We start from the raw sequence: 22,346 nt of genomic DNA on the forward strand, positions 1-22,346 counted from the left end.
GAGATGCATGTGATACATAGCTCCAGTCTTGTCTTATGTTTATTCTACATAGAATTTCATAGACTTCTTCATCTTTATATATTTACTTACTTGTTCATACTTTAGCTTACACTATATTAATTCCCTATATCACCAACTGATGCAATCTCATCCAGGCTCCAAGAATTATTTGTAATAATATTAAAAAAATTAAATACTAAAATCCCCAAATTCCAAGTGAGTTTTCCTATATCTAAACATTATCAGAACAAAAAAATCTTGATATACAGATAGATGCCTATATTTGTCAAAACTTATAGATGTGCATACTTAACATGAATATAATTTATAGCATATGAATTCTACGTCTAACCAACCAAACCATTTTTATTTTGTTTGTTTGTTTCTTGGACCACACCAGGTGGCGATCAGGGGTTACTCTTGGCTCTACACTCAAAAATCACTTCTTGCAGGTTTGGGGACTGTATAGAATGCCAGGAATCGAACCTGGATCCATTCTGTGTTGGCCTCATGCAAGGCAAACACCCTATCGCTGTGCTATCTCTCCAGCCCCTTGTTTTCTTTACTGTTACAAACTCCCTACTGATGTGTTATTTCTCCTGCCCCAACATTGTTTTATATGCTCAACTGAGAAGTCTTCAATCATTGGAGACAGAAAAATCTGGTTCAAATTCAAATTCTGATAGTTCTAAGGTTATTGGGCCTCTTTCTCTGGCAATTTCTTCCTCTACAAGTGGCACAATTATCACATTCTTCTTTTATAAGGAAGATTTGGAAATATAATACAAGTGTAAACATGTCTTGTATAGACTTCATAAACTATTGCTGCTACAGGAATAAAAAGAAAGTGCATTGAAGTAGCACTATTTCTATCTGTCATGAATTCTTGTTTACCAGAAAGCAATCTTGTAGACAAAATATGCATTGTCTTTTTTTTTTCTATCACCTTTTAGTTGTAACCAAGACCTAGATATTTTAGACAGTAAACAAAACATTTTAGGCAGCAAACAACATAATCATCCCAATTTAAGGCTTTGCAAGATGCTATACTGTGTGGGAGCACATGGTATTTTGAATTCTGACAGATACTTGGCTTGGTCAATATTTCTGTAATAGCTCCCCAGAGTAGAATAGGATTAATAACACATCTTTCATCATTATGGTTCTTTAGGTTCACAAGTGTTGTCTGTTTTCTTTTATAGCAAGTGAAACGACTATATTGTGTTCTTGACCCAATAAGTCACTCTTTTTCGTGGTTCAAAGTTAAGCTTTTATTTGGCTTTAAATTAAAAAAATAAATTTTATTATTAAATAGTGAGATGGTTCTAACTAATGTTCAGAGAATAGCTTACTCAGGAACCACTAGGGGTACAGTTAAGGGGTGGATCATCTAAACTAAAACGATTTGTTATGCTGTCATGTTTGTTAAAAGTTCAACAGTGGCATAATTCAAAAGAAACTGCAATACAAAGTTGTAAATGTTTACAATAGATGGGATAAGTAAACCACTTATTCTACTGAAATTGCAAAACAAATTTCTTTTTTGATGCCAGTCATTGAACACTATACCACAGTGCTAATGTCATCAGGTTCATCTGCTTTCTTTTGCCTGCTTGGCAGGGATTTCAAGTATTCAAGGTGTCTCCTGGCATCCTCCTGATTTTGCCTCACATAGTACACCACATAGGAGATCACCATAGTAAACCAACCAAACATGGTAACCAGCATGGCATAGTCAGTAGTTTTTTTAGGGAGGTTACAAAGGTCAGCATCATTGGCAGCATTGAGGAATGGTCTCCCAGCATGTTCGTCCAAAACCGAAGTCTTACAGATCACATTGTGAGCTGTCTCATGATTTGATGCCATGCTTCTTAGAACTTGCTGTAGAGTACAGTCGCAGTGCCAGGGGTTGTTGGCAATTCTGGCCCTTGCCTTCAGGTTATTGAAGGCATTTTTGTGTACACTTTGAATCCGGTTGTCAGACAAGTCCAGAGTCTGCAAAGTTTCAGCGACACCCTTGAAAGCATGCTCATCAATAAACTCAATGCCATTTTTGGACAGGTTGAGAACTCTCAGTTGATGTAGGTCCTTAAAAATTTCATTGGGAATAGATGTGATCTGATTGGAGTCCAGATACAATAAGACTGTTTCAGGAGGAAGATCTCTAGGTATTTCCTTGAGATTTGCATTGCTACAGGTGACATTTAAACCCCCAGAAGAAGAACAAAGACAGCCCTTGGGACACATACTGGCAGAATGAAAGCACAAGATCATAAGAACAAAACTTTGTAGGAGGAGACACATGGAGAGGGAACGGGTTAACCACAGGTCTACCAGATTCATGCTGGAATGTCAGCATAATCACAAGCCCATTCCTCATTTACTCCAACAAGCAAGCATGGCAACTGTTCCAGCCCTGTCCACACTGTTGATTTTCTTCTTGCGTTATTCCAGAGGCTGCAACTAACATGTGTGTTTCTTCATTATTTCTGTTCTTACTTGGCTACCTAAAGGAAAGGAAAGCAGATGCAATTAGATCTTTTGCAAAATGATAGTACATTGCAATTAAAAGTGCTCTTAGACATCTGGCATTTTATATGGGCAGAAGGATTGGTTGTGCAGATAATTTCCATCAACCCCATTGGGAATTATTTGCGTAACGGGAGTTTTCTGTTTAAATCCCAAGTGCTAGGAAGAGGACTGTCAATAAGTGACAACATTTCCGAGTTACGTTGCCTTGTTTCTAATTGTGCAAAAAAAAGAGCACACAGTTCACAATTCTTTTGTTTTTACTGGAACTCTTCACATCCTGAAATCTGTTAAAATACAATAATGATAAAGTATAACTATGCCTCTTCCCTTTGCTGAGGTACACTTAATCCTATCCGTGGATGGTAACAATAAGTAATATGGATATTTTATGGGTGATTGCTATAAACTAGAATATCAGCCATAGCATTTGAATGAAAGTCTAGTTTAGATGTATTCACTAAAGAGTCTATTCAGATTACAAAATGAATGAAAGCATTCCAGCCTTCACAATGTAATGTTAATAGAAACTATAAACCAGGAATCTATAAAAAGAGTTGCTCATTGTGACTTTCTGAGATTACATGTTACCTGGAGGTTAATTTTAGCTGAATTTCAAAAGATTTTGTTTTTAATACAATATAACCCCTCCCAATATACCATATTCTTTAAACCACTTTATAAGAATGAAGAAATATTTCACAACTTTTCTAGTAGAATAGTTTTCTTTCATATGTATCACATATGAATGTAAAGTATTGTTTAACAGTGATACATTATACTACATATTATGTATTTATGTGATACATTTTAGCATGATGGTATAAGTGACACCATACATTACATATATATGCTGCATAAAACTTTTTCTGCATGTATAGGCTGAAATATACAGTGAATTGTATATAAATATATGAAGTGTAGTATGGAAATTAAGCATTATTAATGCTAAAAGAGGTCTCCAAATTGAAACAATTAAGTAGTATTAGAAAGTAATGAGCTTACTCATAAGCAGAGATGAGAATATAAACTAGTTCTCAAAACCCCCTCTCATACAGAAAAGACAACTTCTTTGGGTCTAATTACAGAGAGAGAGGCATGGATCTTGCAGAGATATGATCTGACCAAGGTCATATAGCTTGTAGAAGATAAAGAGAAGGCTCAAGCCCAAGGCTCTGTTCTGACTCATTAATCTTGCAACTATTTCCATGACCTCCATAGCTCTTTCTCAATTCCATCTGCTCTCTGAGGACAGTCAAGAAGATCCAGGGAGCATTGCCTGTGGTAATTTTTCATGATGTTATGTTACCGGTCAGTCCCAAATTGAGGATTGCTTGGAGTTCCATTGAGGGGCTGCTCTATATTACAAACAATCTCTGCCTGACTTCAGTGGATTCCCTCCTAGGTATAAGGAATAAGGACAAATTCCTCTCACAGTAATGCAACAAATGACATTTTTGTAAGCTTATCTTCTAAAGATCCCAGAAGAATAAAAACAGAGGGAAATGGCTCCAAATGTTGCCAAACTCACAGAAGATAAGATTAATGTGAGCTGAAAACATAATGAACCGAGTTGTTAATCATGGGAAAAATGAGATTAACAACAGAAAAATGGAATGGATATGGTCTTGGAATCCTGAGTCTCAAATGCCAGAGAATGCTAAAAAAGGACCTTGAGGCTTATTAAGCCATTTATCAATGGCTCATTTCACTTACAGTCCAATTTTCTCTCCCTTCTGTGTTTTCCTTCAAAACTATTTTGTGTCACATTTGGGACTGTAGTAAGTTTTATAAAATTGGAGAAAGTAAAAAAATTAAGAAGCGTACTCAGAGAGGAAGGGAGAAGGACCAGCAAGGCAAAAAGATTCAATGGGGAGGATATTATTAGGACACCAGAAAAGAGAAAAATGAATCTGATTAGGAAGAAAAGAGATTAAGTTCACCAAGTAATTCAATCAATTGAGTATGTGTCAATAGTCTGAGGTCTGCTAAAAGGAGAGAAATATCTTCTGGAACATTGATTTTCAACTGCTGCTTAGAGAGGCAGTTCCTGGGTAGAGACTATCGCAGCCTAAAATTTCACATCGCCATCCCCAAAGTATTTGAAAATGAGTGTTCTCTAATTCGGACTAAAATTGTCATTAGTGAAGTACTCTTTGGGGCTCGTGTAGAAATAATAGCAAAGAATTATATAGTTGGAAAATCAACTTGGATTTATTTATCCCAACTAAAATCTTATAAATTTTACTTTCCTTCTCTTTGAATGATATTTAAAAATTACTTAATTTCAAGGTTGACTTGAGAATTTTTATCTAAAATTATAAATTAATCCACATTAATCATTCTTGGCTTGGGTGGGTGATGGTAGTGCGCAAAGTTTATTCCTAGCTTTGGGCTCAGGGGCCACTTATAGTGCTCAAGTAAACACATATAGTGTCAGGCACTGATATTAGGTTGGTCACATGAAAGGCAAGTGTCTAATCCCTTGTACATTCTCCAGCACACAATTAAGCATTTCAGTACTTGTTATCTACTATTATTCCAGATGCATCACAAACTCCTAACATAGTGCCTGACATATAGAAAAGAGGAAAATACATATCTCTTTTATGAATTAACTAGTGAAGTATTAAAAATTCCAATTCTGCCATTGGCCATGTGGAAAATACTTCCTTCCCTATGTTTTTATTACTTTGTTATTTTAAATATGATCATTATTCCTAAAATGTCTCTGGTTTTGCCTATGAGCATGGTAGTGTTTGATAAACCCTGAGTGATGCAAATGTGAGCAAAATATCTTTAGTAAATTAATATACACACATATATTATTTCTACAGAAATATCCATCCAATGGTAAGAGGAAGAAATGGTTAACACACATATTTTAGGGGGAGTGAGAAGTGGCTCACACCTAGCTGTGCTCAGAAATTATTTATGGATGGGGTTGGAGCAGTGCCACAGCAGTAGGGCATTTGCCTTGCACATGGCTGACCTAGGATGGATCATGGTTCGATCCTCTAGCATCCCATATGGTCCCCCAAGCCAGAAGCAATTCCAGAGTGCATTGCCAGGAGTAATCCCTGAATCCCTGAATGTCACCGGGTGTGGCCCAAAAAACAAAAAACAAAAAAACAAAAAAAAAAGAGAAAAATAAGAAATCACTCATGGTTATATGTTCTGGAATCACTTCTAGCAGTTCTTAGATCTTATACAGTGTGCTGAGGATGGAAACATACATGGTACTCTCTGGCCCTAGGTTATCTCATTCTCAGCATCCATGTGCTATTTTTCAAATCTGAGCCCCTTCATGCCTCAGAGGGATTCATTAACTACAGAAGATAATTAGAGTATTCAAGGAGGCCCGACTCAAGCTATGCATTATATTTCCTCTTCAAAATTTTTGGTAAAAAAGAGCAAAAAGCTTCTGAGGTTTACCAGTAATATTCTATGGCTAAGACTTTGTTTCTGCAGTCTCCAGTCTCAAAACTGAGCTTGGTGTCAGCAGATATAGGATGCGAAGAGCTGAGCTGTTCTATGGCCATGACCAAAAAAAAAAAAATATGCTAAAATATTAAGGTCACCTTCAACAGGATTGATGGAAGAACTGTCTCTGGACTTTATTATAGCAAATAGCTATTTTTCAAATGAATTACCAGATTGACACTTCCTTAAATTACTGCCTAAATTAATAGTGGATCATAGACTAGGAAAGATATGCTGCAGAGGGTAAAATGAAATTTTTTTCCTTCTCTTATTTTTTAACTTCAGTAATTATACAGCAGAGTATTTATACACAGAGCTGATGAGTAATCTGTAAACATAAGACTCCTTTGCTTTATTTCAACCCAACTATCTACAAACTTAAAGGAGTTTCTAGGGTGGGATATAATAGATGACGAATGACTTTATAGTAATTACAGAATCAGTAGTATAGAAAATGGGTGAGGGTCATTCTGATGATAATAGCGATAATCACAACACACATTGGATGCCCTAATTAAAAAAAAAAAAAGAACAAGGGACCGATGCGGTGGCACAAGGGGTAAGGCGTCTGTCTTGCCCTAGCTAGCTTAGGACAGAATGCGGTTCGATCCCCCCAGTGTCCCATATGGTCCCCCAAGCCAGGAGTGATTTCTGAGCTCATATCCAGGAGTAACTCCTGAGAGTCACTGTGAGGCTCAAAAAGTGTGAGTGTGACCCAAAAAGCAAAAAAAAAAAAAAAAAAAAAAAATGGAACAAGAACTACCAAATAGGGTAAATGAATCATCATTTTCTCTACCTCCTAACTTACCTTTGGCAATTCACAAATCACTAAACTGCTTTATCCTCATCTGCTCTGAATCTTTTGAAGTATGTTTGGGTCAATCAGAAAGCTATAACTTTCTGAATAGAGTATGCAGGTAAGAGCTGTTATCCCTTGCCAAAGAAGGATGTTTATATCGCCTTCTCAGGTTTTGTTCATATTTTCCTGTCACAGAGGTTCTCAAGCTATAGTAATTAATGTCAGGATTGGAATGGCAACTATCATAAAACTCTGCTCAGAAGAAAAGGACTGTACTTTTAGACTGCCTGAGAAGAGAGCTCTTTAAGCTGATAAACAACTGTCTAGCTTCCTGTTCCATTCTTCTCATCATTAAAGGCTATTCTAGGACACTCGGAGCTTCTAACCCATAAGCTTTCATTAACTATTCTTTGATAACTGAGCACACCAATTTGGAGAGGAATACCAGACACACCAATTTCCTCCAATTACATCTCAATTATTCTATCAAAAAGAAGGATTTGATTAAAAAACCAAGCAAATAACATTGGAAGACCTTTGCACGTCAGAGCGTAATATTCAAGTCAATGTAGATATATATAAATGTATAAAAAAATCTTACAAAAAGAAATACAAAAAGAAATCTTCTATATAGCAAACCTAAGGTCAAACAAAAAGTAAAAGAGCAGATAATGAAGAAATCATTTATTTAACATACAAGAAGTTATCAAAGAAGAATGAAAAACTGACTAAAAATGAATAGTAAAAACATCTATACAAATGACAAGTAAATCATATGAAAAACTTTTAAACTTACTGACAATACACAATCTCAAATTAAACTTCTACTTTAAATTATAAATTTGTAAAAATGAGAAGGATAGAATGTCAAGGAAATATGAAGAATGGTGTACTTTTATTACTTTTATGAAAGGATGTGTTAGGGCCCTGTTTATAATTCAAGAATATTTGTCAAAATTTTAACATTTTATTCAAAGTTACATTGATTTGTACTAATAAAGATCTCTAAAGATGAACCCTAAAGATAACCTGAAAAAAATATATTCTTATGATACCCTATCTAACATTTTAGGGAGGATATATATGCTAATATGGATAATAATCTATATGTTAACATCACTTCTGAAAAAGGCCTGCGAGTTTTTGTAGTGATTAACTCTAAGTAGAAGTCAGAGTTGTAAGAGAAAAGAATTACATTTTTATTTAAGTTTATATATATATATTTTTTGATTTTGGGCCACACCCAGTGACGCTCAGGGGTTACTCCTGGCTATGCGCTCAGAAATCGCTCCTGGCTTGGGGGACCATATGGGACGCCGGGGGATCGAACCGCGGTCCGTCCTATGCTAGCACTTGCAAGGCAGACACCTTACCTCTAGTGCCACCTTCCCGGCCCACATTTTTATTTAAACCCTTAATCTGGGTTTAAATTCTTATTATATAGACAAAATGTTTTGTGTTTAAAGGCGATTTAAATCTTTCCAAAGTTACCTTTACAACCTATTGCAGAAAATTACAGATATTTTTTATTTACTCAGTTTTTCTTTAATCTAGGTATATGCTGTATAAGTAATTAATCTGTGTAATTTCTGGCACTAAACTCAGAAGAAGAAAGTTGAGCCCTAAATAATTTAAGTGAGTCAACTAAGTAATTCTTTCCACTGCTATGCTTTGAGATTATGTTTGTAAATTAAACTCAATTGATAATTTTATACAGAGCCTTACTATGAATTTTTATTTTATATTTTCTCTCATTAACTTCTTACCCCATAGTTTTCAATCCTTATGGAAGATTCCATAATTCGATAAGGATAGCAAATTATGTGTAGTTAGAAGTAAAATTATTTTCAATCTTCTACCCTGTCAGTCATCTTCTTATACCATAATCCAAATCATATTCATTTTCATTCTCCTTTATATCTCTCCCTTTTTATTTATTTTTGGGCCACACCCGGTGATGCTCAGGGGTTACACCTGGCTATGTGCTCAGAAATCGCTCCTGGTTTGGGGGAACCATATGGGATGCCGGGGATCAAACTACAGTCCATCCTAGGTTAGTGCATGCAAGACAGATGCCCTACTGCTTGCACCACCACTCCGGCCTCACCACTCCCTTTCTTAACAGTTCTATTGCCTTTTGCTGTTCAAACACCAACTTTCTTGTTCTAAAAGAAAACCAAAGTGCACACCCCCTGTATCTTAACATCTCTGCTTTCATTTTACTCCTAAGATTTGGTGAAGGTAATGCTCTAAACTATCATCCAGAATAATTAATGCCTGTTCCTCTTGTTTACAATATTTCTCTGCCCTTTTCAGCTTGTTCCACTAAACTTCATGGCACAGATACAAAAAGTCAAACTTGGGAAATACAGATAAACGAGCAGGAAACTGATGAGGAACAACTCTTAAGACCACAAATAGGATATTTATCAGAAATGATCCAAATTAAAGACTTCAACAGCTTAAAGTAGGTCTTCTGGTTTTATTTTTTTAATTTTTTAATTTGGTTTTGGTTTTTGGGTCACACCCGGTAGCACTCAGGGGTTACTCCTGTCTCTATGCTCAGAAATCGCTCCTGGCAGGCTCAAGGGACCATATGGGATGCTGGGATTCAAACCACTGACCTTCTGCATGATACCTCCATGCTATCTATCCGGCCCCGGTCTTCTGGTTTTAAATATGACTATAAAGATCTGACACACATATTATATTAGCCATTCATCAATAAGAATGATCATTATAATTTTAGATAAGGCTATAAACTGAGAAGCAGATAGATTTGAGGTGGATGAGAAATCTTATAATTTAAATAAGTTGAGTTGAATGTTTAAATGACAATTGATAAATGATAACTGAGTTAGAATTGAGCACCCCAAAACTAAGCCCCAAGTCAACTATATTTGACAAATCTAGCAGAAGCACATGCAGCAGAGTAAGATAGTATATCCAACATATTGTATTGGAAAAAATAGTTAATCACATGCAAAATGATGATCATGATGATGATGGTGGTAGTGGTGGTGGTGATGGTGATGATAATAATAACATAAAGCTTGATCTACATCTCACAACATACATGAATGTCTATTCAGAATTTTAAAAATAACAATATTATACCAGAACCCATAAAGCACACCGAGTAAAACTTAAGTTAAAGCTCCGAGTCCTAGACCTCAAATGTTTTTAAGGATATGATTCCATGTGCAAAAAGAAAATAAACAAAAGAAAACAGAAAAAAAGACTATTTATAATTTAAAAGTTTCTGAGGCCATAAAGATAGAACAGCAAGTAAGGTACTTGCTTTGTATGCAGCACATAAATTCTATCCACAGCACCTCCATATGGTTACCTAAAGCCTATAGGAGTGATTCCTGAGCATAAAGCTAGAAGCAAGTCCTGAGTACAGCTGGATATGATTAAAAGACATTAAAAATTAAAATTATTCTTCCTAATGACTCAGGCTAAAACCAAAAGGCATCCTATTTAAGGAAAAATTAAAGCATCAGATAAAGGATAAATACATAATATCTACAAAGCTTCACAAATATCACCCACTCCCCCAAATTCCAAAAGCCCTACAAAGATGAGGAGAGGAAATGAATAGACTCTCTGAAATAGACAGCTGGATGTACAATATTAAAAAGTGTTCATTGTTAATGATTACTAGAGAAATAAAATCAAGAGATTAATTATAAATTACACCTAATATACAATGGCACACATCAAAAAGATCAGAAACAACCTATGTTGAAATATGGAAATAAAAAAAGACAATCATTCTCTGCTTGTGGGACTGTTGTCTCATTCAATCTCTATGGAAAACACTATGGAAGTTTTTTAAAACATCAGAATCTCCATACTATGTATATTTTTATGTATTCACTCCACCAAATTTAGATACATATTTATATGTATTTACTCCACAAAATTAAAAAAATCCTTAAAAACATATGCAGAACATTGTTCACTGTAACATTTACTGCAATATCTAGGAGATGGAATCAACCTAAGTGTTAAATGACAGATGCGTGGATAATAAAGATGCAGTATATATACCCAATAAAATCCTATGTAGTTGTAAGGAACTATGGAACCATGCAATTCACTGAGACTTGGATGGAACTGAAGGATAACATGTTAGTGAATTAAATCAGAAGAAGGTCAGAAACAGAAGATCTCAGGTGGTGTACAAAAAAAGATGATAAGGTAATTCAAGGTATCAAGGTGGACAAATTTGGTGCTAGATTATATAAATGAAAAAAAAAAAAGAAATGAAAAAGACGGGGCCGGGCAGTGGCGCTAAAGGTAAGGTGCCTGCCTTGCCTGCGCTAACCTTGGACGAACCGCGGTTCGATCCCCCGGTGTCCCATATGGTCCCCCAAGCCAGGAGCAACTTCTGAGCACATAGCCAGGAGTAACCCCTGAGTGTTACTGGGTGTGGCCCAAAAACCAAAAAAAAAAAAAAAAAAAAAAAGAAATGAAAAAGACATGGAAGGAGAGTAGTGGAGAGGGATAGAATGAGAATAGGTGGATGGTACATTCAGAGGATCAAAGGCCAGAAACAAAACATATTAGAATTATAGAGGAGTGGTATATGTATATATTTAAGCCAAAGGAGATACCTGATAGGTACAGAAGAATAGTATCTTTGCTGCTAATAACTTTTTTATCCTTTCATATTAATGAGTAGGAATTTTTTGTACCATAAGACACTTTCCCTCCAAAGTGTGTCTTAAGGAGTGAATGCCACCTGTGGCTGAATTCTGAGTGCAGGGGAGGAGAGCAATTAAAAACTGTGTGTCTTATGGTCAGGTGTGTCTTATAGAGTTAAAAAATACAGTAAATAAAGGCATGGAAGTTAGCAAGAGAAAAGATAGTCTTTGACTATGTGCAATAGAAAGACTCATAAGTAGACTAATAGAAGCTCTCATTTGACCATTTCAGGGAAGTTACATAATCTCTAGAAAAATAAAATAATTTAGAGTAAATATACTAAAAATGAAATTTAAGGAGCTGGGAAAATAGTACAGTAGAGCTTAGACAACCCAGGTTCTATTCCTGGCACCTCATATGAACTCTCAAGCTCATTTAGAAGTTTACTCTCTGGTTAGAGACTAAACCTACTCTCTAGAGTCAGAAGTAAGCCCTAAGTGCCATCAGGTGTACTAGCTTCCATTGAGATCCTCAAATTTAATTTAAGAAAAAATATTTTAATGACTTAGTCTACCTATTTATATGTATGGAAGTAGAGCTTTTATAGGACTTGAGAATGGTACAGTGGGTAAAGCACTTTCTTGAATGTGGCTGACCCAGATACAATCATTGACATCACTTATGGACGTTTGAGCAGGGCTATGAATAATCCCTGAGCACAGTACCAGGTATAAACCCTGACCGTAATCAGATTGGGCACAAAAACAAACTTAAAAAAAGTAGAGATTGGGGCTGGAGCAGTGGCGTAAGCAGTAGGGTGTCTGCCTTGCAATGCTAACCTAGGACAGACCACGGTTTGATCCTCTGGCATCCCAGATGGTCCTCCAAACCAGGAGTAACCCCTGAGCGTCACCAGGTGTGGCCCTCAAATTGTAGAGTTTGTAAGCTGTGAAGTGAGGTGTTATGGCATTAAGGTGTTTCTTGCATTTCTATGACCACATGGGAAAAATCACACACACACACACACACACACACACACACACACACACACACACACACACACACACACCCCAAACTGCCATTCTTGATCTTCCATCTCCTGCTTTATTTCATTTCAAAATAATCATCTTCCAATTAGGCACTACCTATCATAACTATTGTTGGTCACACTATGGCTAACTGTTGAAGGCAAGATTTGCTAAGTCCTTTGACTTCTAGAGCATGTATGGTTATTTATGGCACCATATACTTTACAGTTGAAGTTTTGTTTTTCCTTCTCAACTGACCCCAGTAATAAAAGTTTCCATGCCACATAGGTTTTATATGGGGGGAAATTATTGCATGCTGCAGAGAACTAGAGAAAGGTAGAGAAAGGATGAAGTATGTCTCTAAGGCTAAATTCTAAAATGACAAATTTGTGAACCATAGAAAATAGTTAATGGAGCATATCCAGGGGTGTAATTCATTTAAGAATCTCTCATTGGACTTGTCAGATAGAAAGGATAGATATCAATAGTCATGTTTGCACAAGGACTCATTGAACAGATTTTATTCACATTTTACACATCTTCCTTTTTGTTGTTGCAATGCTGGGAGTCCTCTCTATTTCTCTCACACACACAAACACAAACACATAAACATTTGGTTGGGGAGTTCTCTGGCAGTGATCCTACACAAGTTCATCAGGACTCACACATTTTTTATCTACATTCTTTTCCTTTTGCTGAATATCCTTTGATATGGCTAGTCTGAAAATGCAAAAGCTGAGTTTCAAACACTAAAACATTCTCTGTTGATAGCTTAACACAAAGTTCGGGAAGTTTAATATGGAGAGGGAAAACACCTCCCTTCCCCTTGCAAGAATCTCTTAAAGGTTACTTGGATTAAAAAATAAACCTTCCATCAAAATGACATAAAATCCATCTGTTCCAGAACTGTCAGTTCAGTATTGCTTTATTTCTTTTGAAATCTATTTCACAAAGTAAACCTTTAAGCAAAACCCTTAATTTATTGAAAAAAAAAATAAATCTTGTAAACACCTTGCCTCCATCCTACATAATACCATACCATAGATTTTCAGGGTGAATTTAAAAGTTCTTACTGTCCATAAACCCACTGGAAGAACAAACTCTTTAACAAAATACTCTTTGATTCTCAACCCAGAATAATAAAGGTGAGGCAAAGTCTTTGTTAACATCTGTATTTATAATGTGACATACTGCAAGTATACAGAAAAACTGAGTAAGACATCATTTGTATTAGTTCCATTCTACTTCTCAATTATTTCCCAGCAAATTTCCCAAACAAAACCAATTTTGTTTCCCAGCATTAAAAATATTGGGAACTTTACAAACTCAACATATAAATTTCAGGGATTTAAGCTCCTAAAGTTTCAATAAATTTCAACAGAAATTCATGTTGAATCTCTTTGCATTTCTGGACAGAAGATGAACTGCTATCATAAACACACACACACACACATACAAGCAAATAACCCCCCAAACCAAAACCAAAACAAACTAATTATGTTTAACCCTATCAATAGATTGAGTGATAAAAGCACAAGTTTGGATCCAAAATCAAGGTTTAGTTATGGGATTCAAACTTGGTCTTCACTTCTAAATTCCAGGAATTTAGTTGTAAATTTTACTAACAACGATATGCATTCATTACCATCTGTTTATGTTCTATATTATTAACCTACTTGATGTCATGATTATAAGGATCTACAATTGAACTTATAAAGAGACAAAGGAATGGCTAACATAGAAAAAGAGGAAGAAATGTGACAATAGATGTTGAGATTGAAGGAAAATGGTCACAAGTCAAGAACTGTTAGTAGCTACTGAAAGCTGAATGCTGCAAATAATGAATTCTCCCTATCATTTCGAGAGAAAATTAGATCCTGAAGACAAACTTCTGTTGGTCCATAAAACTGAGTCAAATTTCTGGTTTCTAAAATTGTAAATAAAGATTTATGTCACCTTAAGTCACAAAATTGTGGCCGTTTGTTCTAATAACCAAAGACAACAAGTAGAGTTCTATAACTCAAAGAGAGTTCGGTTTTCCTTCCTAAACTAAACTAAGAACTTTTGATTCATGATGTATCTGGCTTAGCTCTGAGTTTCCTGACAAAGATTTCAAAAATGGAATGAAAAAGTGACATTAATAAAGTAGAACATAATTAGTTCAGAAAAAAGATAAATGTTTGAAAATGTATGATCATTAGAGAGATCACGTATAAAGGGGCTACCACAAACTTTATTTAAGGTTTCATTGCTGATGCTGCTGATACATATATATTTCCTCCTACAGTTTTGAATCTGATGAAATAATGCATTGAGTGATTATAAATCACAGAATAAAAATAATAATCTAGGGGATGTCTATAAGATATATACAGAGAAACAGAAACAGGATAAATATTTCAGTATTCTTATGTACACCATTCAGAATGGTGTTGTTCAGAATAAAGAAATTTATAGAAATTATATAAAGCTATCAATTTTGACAGTAAAAATCAGTGGTGGTAACAATAGGAAGAACAGCATCAAATTAGTTTTGACCCAAAGGAAATGAGATATATGCTTATCTTCTTCATCTTTCAGAGTAAAGGGAGAGCCTGGTTGAATCTACAGAATATCAGGGCATTAAATCAATTTCTGACTGAGTTGAAAACAGACTTTTGTTCAATATACAGTTTTCCTAGAAAAATAAGAGTTTTGTCTTCAGTACTTGTAAGTTGTTCATTTTATTAGTAATATTATAAAATATTTTAATAAATTAATCCAAAATTTAAATTTTCAACAAATAAAATTTAGTTTTTCTGGGTCTTATGAAATGATGTATATGAACACCTATTATATAATAATCATTTTAGTACTGATAACAATTTGCTTCTTTTTTGAGCTTCTAAAGTGCCATCATCTTCATTTTAATATATTCCTAATGTTACATGAATGAGTTATATATTCAGTTTATTTAAACATCTCTCTGCTATGTATTTGATTTCTATTTGTTACCATAAATAATAAAAAAATAGAATTAGTATTTAGAGACAGTAAATTTCTCCTTGAAAATTACTTCCTTAAGAGGAATTCCTTGATTTTTGTCACCTGAATTTTGTTCACAATCTAGGACATGAAAGATTCATATAAGTTTAGCATATGAAAGGTCCACAAACAACATGATAAAGAATGTCTTGACAATTATAAAAAGTTGTTGTTATATGTCCCATTTGTATTGAACCTGTCTATAGTCTAAAACCTGCATGATATGAATAATTTCATGGTAAAATCAATTAGTTCAGAGAGGTTTTCATTCAATTCTGTTTTTAGCTAGTCATTACAAATCTTGGTTAAACACCACTACTGGTGGGGCTGGAGAGATAGCATGAAGGTAAGGCGTTTGCTATGCATGCAGAAGGATGGTGGTTCGAATCCTGGCATACCATATGGTCCCCCAAGCATGCCAGGAGTGATTTCTGAGAGTAGAGCCAGGAGCAACCCCTGAGTGCTGCCAGGTGTGACCCCCCTGAAAAAAACCCCAAAAACAAACAAACAAAAAACACCACTACTGTTACATCTGCTTATGGTTTTAGGGAACTATTGTGCTGCAATTCCAAATAATCCATAGTTTCAGCACAGTCACATGCTAGGTAAACACTATAACATTTTTACTGTCTTATACTTAGCACCATACAATAATTATTTGCTGTCATTTTTTTAGGTAACAAATAGCATTAAAATATTTATAGTTCCTGGGGCAGGAGCGATGACACAGTGGTAGGGCACTTGCCTTGCATGTGGCTGACTCAGGATGGACCTCGGTTCGATCCCCGGCATCCCATATGGTCTCCCAAGCCAGGAGCGATTTCTAAGTGCATAGCCAGGAGTAACCCCTGAGTGTCACTAAGTGTGGCCCAAAAACCAACAAAAAAAATTATAGTTTCTATATGACAGTTTGGCAATAGCCCTATTTTTCTTTTTTTTTTTGGTCATATGGAAATTTAATCTTCATTATCAGCAAATACATATATTACCATTACATAAATTAAATGTATTGATAAATATGGCATGTTTACTCATTAAGACAGAAACATTTTTAAGAATATTTAATTCTATGATAAATAAGTTACTCTAAAGTAGAAGATATTAATCCATCTTTGTGACAAGATCTTTAAAACAAATCATTAGATATTATTGTCCCATATATACTTTAAAATAGTGGACTTTCCCTTCCATAAATTTGTAGAAAATTTCCTATATTTAGAGATGGCTCTTTTTTTTTTAATTTTTTTTTATCTTTATTTAAACACCGTGATTACAAACATGATTATAGTTGTATGATTACAGTCATGTAAAGAGCACCCCCCTTCACCGGTGCAACATTCCCACCACCAATTTCCCAGATCTCCCTCCTCCCCACCCCCCTACACCTGTACTTGAGACAGGCTTTCCACTTCCCTCATTCATTCACATTGTTATGATAGTTTTCAGTGTAGTCATCTCTGCAACTGCACTCATCACTCTATGTGATGAGCTGCATGTCCTGAGCTGCACCTATTTTTCTTAAGAAAATTCAGTGTGAGATAATTCACTTATGTTTTTTGTTCTTCATTAAAATAGTAAGTGTGTGAAAAAATATGGGACTGCTTCTCCATTTGTTATAGAAAGACAATAGAAATAGCTACAACAAATCAGAAAGTAAATTTAAAAAAGAACCAGAACATTCCTGAAAACATATAAAACACTTTTAACAAATGAATTCAATGTATTAATAGCAAATAGTAAAACAATTCACATATTCTGATGCAAAATATATAAAGTAATTTTTTTAAATTGAAGACATTAAAATGTCATCTGTGTAGACAAAAGAGAAGGGTCTATATACACATTATAATTAAAAAATTAGGGAAGAATTAAAACAGTAGACAGTCGTCTTTCCTCGGAAGAATGGTTCTAGAACTGATGTTAGAGAGGATAAGTTTTGGATTAGCTAAGTCTTCTAGACAGTCATTTAAACTCTGTAAGTATTAGAAAATAGTACAAGAAACACCATAGGCCTGAAGTGAGATAAACCAGTTTCAGTTCTCAATTCTGGTATCAGCTGGGGACCAGCAGCAAGAGGCCTAACTGCTTTAAGTCTGCTTTCTCAATCATAAATAACAATAACACCTACTTTCTGGGTTTCTGATATGGTTCTGAAAGTCCTATGTCATAGTAGAGGTTATCAAATTCTAATGATTCTGAACATACCTTCAAAGGAATCAGAATCAAATACAGATTTTTCTAAGGTTCAGTGGAATACCAGGTATGTGAAAGTTCCACAAAATGAGTATTTTGTGACCACATGAAATTGAGAAGCACTCATTTTGAGAGTCATAATGGTGAACAGGCTGTTAAAAGTTCTGAGACCTGATCTTCAGTAGGAAGCTACAACAAGGAATGGCAAGGGAGGATTAAGTTGTGGTGGATACTATGGAACAAAGAGAAAGGGAAGTGGGCACTCTGGGAAGAAAACATGGTAAAGGACTTTGTAATGCATAAAACCCTATTATTAATAGTACTGTAAATAATATGACCATTAACATAATGCCTAAAATAAAATTTTCAAAAAAAGACCCCCTTTAAAAAATAATTAAGGCTTCATTTAAGAATAAGTTTTGAGAATTTATAGCAAACTATTCTGTTAGTTTACCATTTCTGTTAACTAAAAAGGCATACTTGATTGCTGCAAAATGTCTTCCTGTTTTATTATTTTTATAGCATAATCATCCACAGAGTATATTTTTGCTAAATTCATATCTAATTAAGCAACATTTATTACTGCTATTAATACTATAACGACTACTGTAACATTTTTACTTTGCACTCATATTTGAAAGAGCATAATTTGGAAAAAATTGCAAATGAAAATTCAAATGGCATTTAATCTTTGTCGTGCTATATATTGCTACTACAGTGAAATAGTGCCAAAAAGGAGAAAGAAAGAAAGAAAGAAAGAATGAAAGGAAGGAAGGAAGAAAGGAAGGGAAGAAGTCAAGAGAAAGGGAGGGCAGAAACAAAGAAAAAGGAAGAAAGAGAAAGGAAAAAAAACAAAGAAGGAAACAGAACGAAGAAAGCAGAATGAAGAAAGAAAGAAAAGAAAGAAGAAAGAAGAAAGAAAAGAAAGAGAAGAAAGAAAGAAAAGAAGAAAGAAAGAAGAAAGAAAGAAGAAAGAAAGAAAAGAAAGAAAGAAAGAAAGAAAGAAAAGAAAAGAAAAGAAAGAAAGAAAGAAAAGAAAGAAAGAAAGAAAGAAAGAAAGAAAGAAAGAAAGAAAGAAAGAAAGAAGAAAAGAAAGAGAAAGAAAGAAAGAAGAAAGAAAGAAAGAAAGAAAGAAGAAAGAAAAAGAAGAAAGAAGAAAGAAAAAGAAAAGAAGAAGAAGAAAAAGAAAAAAGAAAGAAAGAAAGAAAGAAAGAAAGAAAAAGGAAGGAAGGAGGGAGGGAGGAAGGAAGGAAGGAAGGAAGGAAGGAAGGAAGGAAGGAAGGAAAGAGGGAAGGAAGGAAGAAGGAAGGAAGAAGGAGGAAGGAAGAAGGAGGAAGGAAGAAGGAGGAAGGAAGGAAAGAGGGAAGGAAGGAAGAAAGAGAAAGAAAGAAAGAGAAAGAGAAAGAAAGAAAGAAAAGAAAGAAAGAAAGAAAGAAAGAAGAAAGAAAGAAGAAAGAAAGAAAGAAAGAAAAGAAAGAAAGAAAGAAGAAAGAAAGAAAGAAAGAAAGAAAGAAAGAAAGAAAGTAATCAAGTAAGAAAGAAAGAAAGAAAGAAAGGAAGGAAGGAAGAAAGGAAGGAGAGAAGGAAGAGAAGGAAGAGAAGGAAGAGAAGGAAGAGAAGGAGGAAGGAAGGAAGGAAGGAAGGAAGGAAGGAAGGAAGGAAGGAAGGAAGGAAGGAAGGAGGAAGGAAGGAAGGAAGGAGCCAGAGCACTGGCGTAGTAAGGTGTCTGCCTTGCACATACTAGCCTAGAATGGACCGTGGTTCGATCTTCTGGCATCCCATATAGTCCCCTAAGCCAGGAGCAATTTCTGAGCACATATCCAGGGATAACCGCTGATCATCACGAGGTGTGGCCAAAAGAGAAAAATAAAAAAGAAAGAAGAAGTGAAGAAAAATGGAGGGAGGAAGAAATGAATTACAGAAGGAAGTAAGGAAGGATGAAAGGAGGAAGGAAGGCTTTAAAACTCTGCATGCCTACCTATAAATAAATGAAAATAAACAGATGATTATTACTTCATTTTAATAATGATGATGACAACACTTTATTTTCTCATTCACAGACACCTTCTTCATTTTTGTAAAGAAAATGAAGTAGAATGAAGTAGATTCTAATGTCATCTTAAAGGCCTTGGACACCTTATAATATTTAAGAGAAAGAACTTTGGAGTTAGACAGATGTTGGTCTAACTTTGTCAAACCACTTACTAGTTGCTTACTGACTCCGGAGATTTACTAGCTATAGGACATGTAATTTAAATTAGGTCTTAGGTTTTCATCCTAAAATGAGCACAATACTTGTTTCATGAGATGTAGTAGTTAGTTAAAAAAGGTTCCCACTAGCCACTGGCTATGCTCATATGCTTATTGAGCTTTAATATTTCTCACATCAATAGCTAGAGTGTCATCCCCATTCTTTGAAAAATACTGGTATTTGTTTTGACCAAAAATAATGTTAGTGGTAAAGGTAGGCTTTTCAGAAGATTACATATACTATTGCTTTTGCTCTTCAAATCTTCCCCTCCCCTCACCCCAACTATCTTGCAAAATGATCCTGAATTCCATGTTGGAAAATGATCATCTAAAAAAAAAAATCCAATTTCCCAGCTGAAATATTCCTCCCTAGAGCCCAATATCTGAAAAAGCCAAACAGTTAACCTGCAACCCAGCTCAAACTAATGAGTGACCAGAATCACTCAGCCGCTCATGAATTTGAGGTAATAATACAGGCAAGAGAATTTGGAATATATGTTAAATGACCAAAACTAGCTGATACAGAGGATTATTTTAAAATTTAAAAGTTAACATATTTATCTTATTCAATCATATCTTATCCCAAGTTGATATTTGTCAAAGACATATAACAATATAATAGAGATGATGTGTTCAGAAAAGCATATTAAATATCTCATTTAAGAATATTATTATTGCTCAGTGGTGAGCAATGATAGGTTTCCAGTAATCTAGAAAAAAAAAAGATTCATTAACAACAAGTTGTCACCCGGTTTTAAATTCAAAAATAATAAATTTAAACATTGCTCACATATTCCTCAAGGCTGGCACAATGCCTATGTGAAACCAGAATAATCTCAATGTAGCTTACTATCTATTTAAGCACAAAGTCATTTTGTCTGAGCGAATCCCACTATAACCACAAAGCCTTCAATAACTTCGTTAACACAATTTCCTCATCTATAGAATGAGAATTATAGTATCTAGTTCTATTTCAGTAAATATTAAGTTATATTATTTAGGATAAATACTTAGACTGGTATCTAACATAATGATTGCATCATATATTAATTATTTATCTTTGTCTGGTTATGTGATTCTGTTTTGGATTACAGTTCCCAAGAAATGCTTAGGAAGAAATCAGAGGTTCCATGATCTACTTCCAGACAATAATCCACCAACTGTCAGGATTCAATGCTTGAATATTTTTGCATTGAGTTCTATGCATTCATTCATGCTAGGCCTACCCAGTATAATATCTAGTGGTGCTTGAGTGACTTTTCTTTCAAACTATTGGATACAGTGTGGTAGTTCCAACAATTTGTGTGCAGTCATCCTATAGTTTGCTGGTTCACAGCTATCAAAAGCTAGCCTGTGCACACGAAGGCAAACATCAAAGAGAAAACTATAAAGAAAGCAACGTTTATAAAGATTCGGGTAGAATTTCAATGTCACATCTTAGAAATTATGACAAAAATATGAAAATAAATATTTCATTAATTTGGAAGTTAGCACCAGCCAGTTGGTACTCTGAAATTTCACCTGCATTTTACTTGCAAATGGTTACCAATATAATGAAATCCACTTTCTATTACATGATGCTGAAGAATAGAACCCTGATGGATTATTCTCTTCCATGGTATTTCTGCCATTTATCCATCAAAAAGGTTGCTTGACTTGTGAATCTACAGAAAGTTTTACAGAATAATCCAAGATTATGACTTGAGGCTGAAATAAGGACACTTACTTCAATTGAAAGTGAGCAGAGAAATAATTTGCATTTAACTTAATCCTCCTTTTTACATTTTTCTCTAATCAAGTTTAAAAATAATGTCTAGGAGTGCCAGAACAATGGCTTAGCAGAAGGGATTTTGCTTTGCACGTGGCTGACCCAGGACTGACTGCGTGGTTTTGATCTTCTGGATCTCATATGGTCCCCAAACCAGGAGCAATTTCTGAATGCATAGCCAGGAGTAAGCCCTGGGCATCACCAGGTGTGGCCCAAAATCCAAAAATAAATAAATAAATAAATAAATAAATAAATAAATAAATAAATAAATAAATAAAAATAAGGTCAAGAAGTTAGAAAAGTGGCTAAGAGTCTTGGAGAAGAGGCAGTGGCACCTGTCATAAAATGAAGAGCCAGGTAGTTAGAAATTGTCTCATAACCAATGTAGCCCTTCTGAGCCTCCTATTTCCTGACAGAATCACTGTCTGTCAGACCCAATAATGCTGTAGCCATCTTTTTAAATCTGTCATCAAAACTAAAGTGTATAAGTCACTACTCGTCCTCCTGTAATTTTCCCTTGATTTCAGACTTGGCTTCTTCATTCTGTGAACACTTAAATAAACACTTTGAAATTTGATCTTTACAATCACCACAACAATGCTCATACACAATCAAAATT

The 22,346-nt window shown here is 34.9% G+C and overlaps 1 protein-coding gene across 1 annotated transcript in view; it reads right to left on the bottom strand.

Moving 5' to 3' along the window:
- Positions 1–1,246: 1,246 nt before the first annotated feature.
- LRRC3B (leucine rich repeat containing 3B) overlaps positions 1,247–22,346 on the bottom strand; it is a 112,296-nt gene continuing 91,196 nt past the window's right edge. Inside the window, exon 2 of the mRNA XM_049766070.1 lies at positions 1,247–2,507. Coding sequence (XP_049622027.1) covers positions 1,564–2,343 — 780 coding nt within the window. The 5' untranslated portion in view covers positions 2,344–2,507 and the 3' untranslated portion in view covers positions 1,247–1,563. The remainder of the gene's footprint in view (positions 2,508–22,346) is intronic.

The sequence above is a fragment of the Suncus etruscus genome, chromosome 20 (genome assembly GCF_024139225.1).
Source record: "Suncus etruscus isolate mSunEtr1 chromosome 20, mSunEtr1.pri.cur, whole genome shotgun sequence".
Taxonomy (NCBI): Eukaryota; Metazoa; Chordata; class Mammalia; order Eulipotyphla; family Soricidae; genus Suncus; species Suncus etruscus.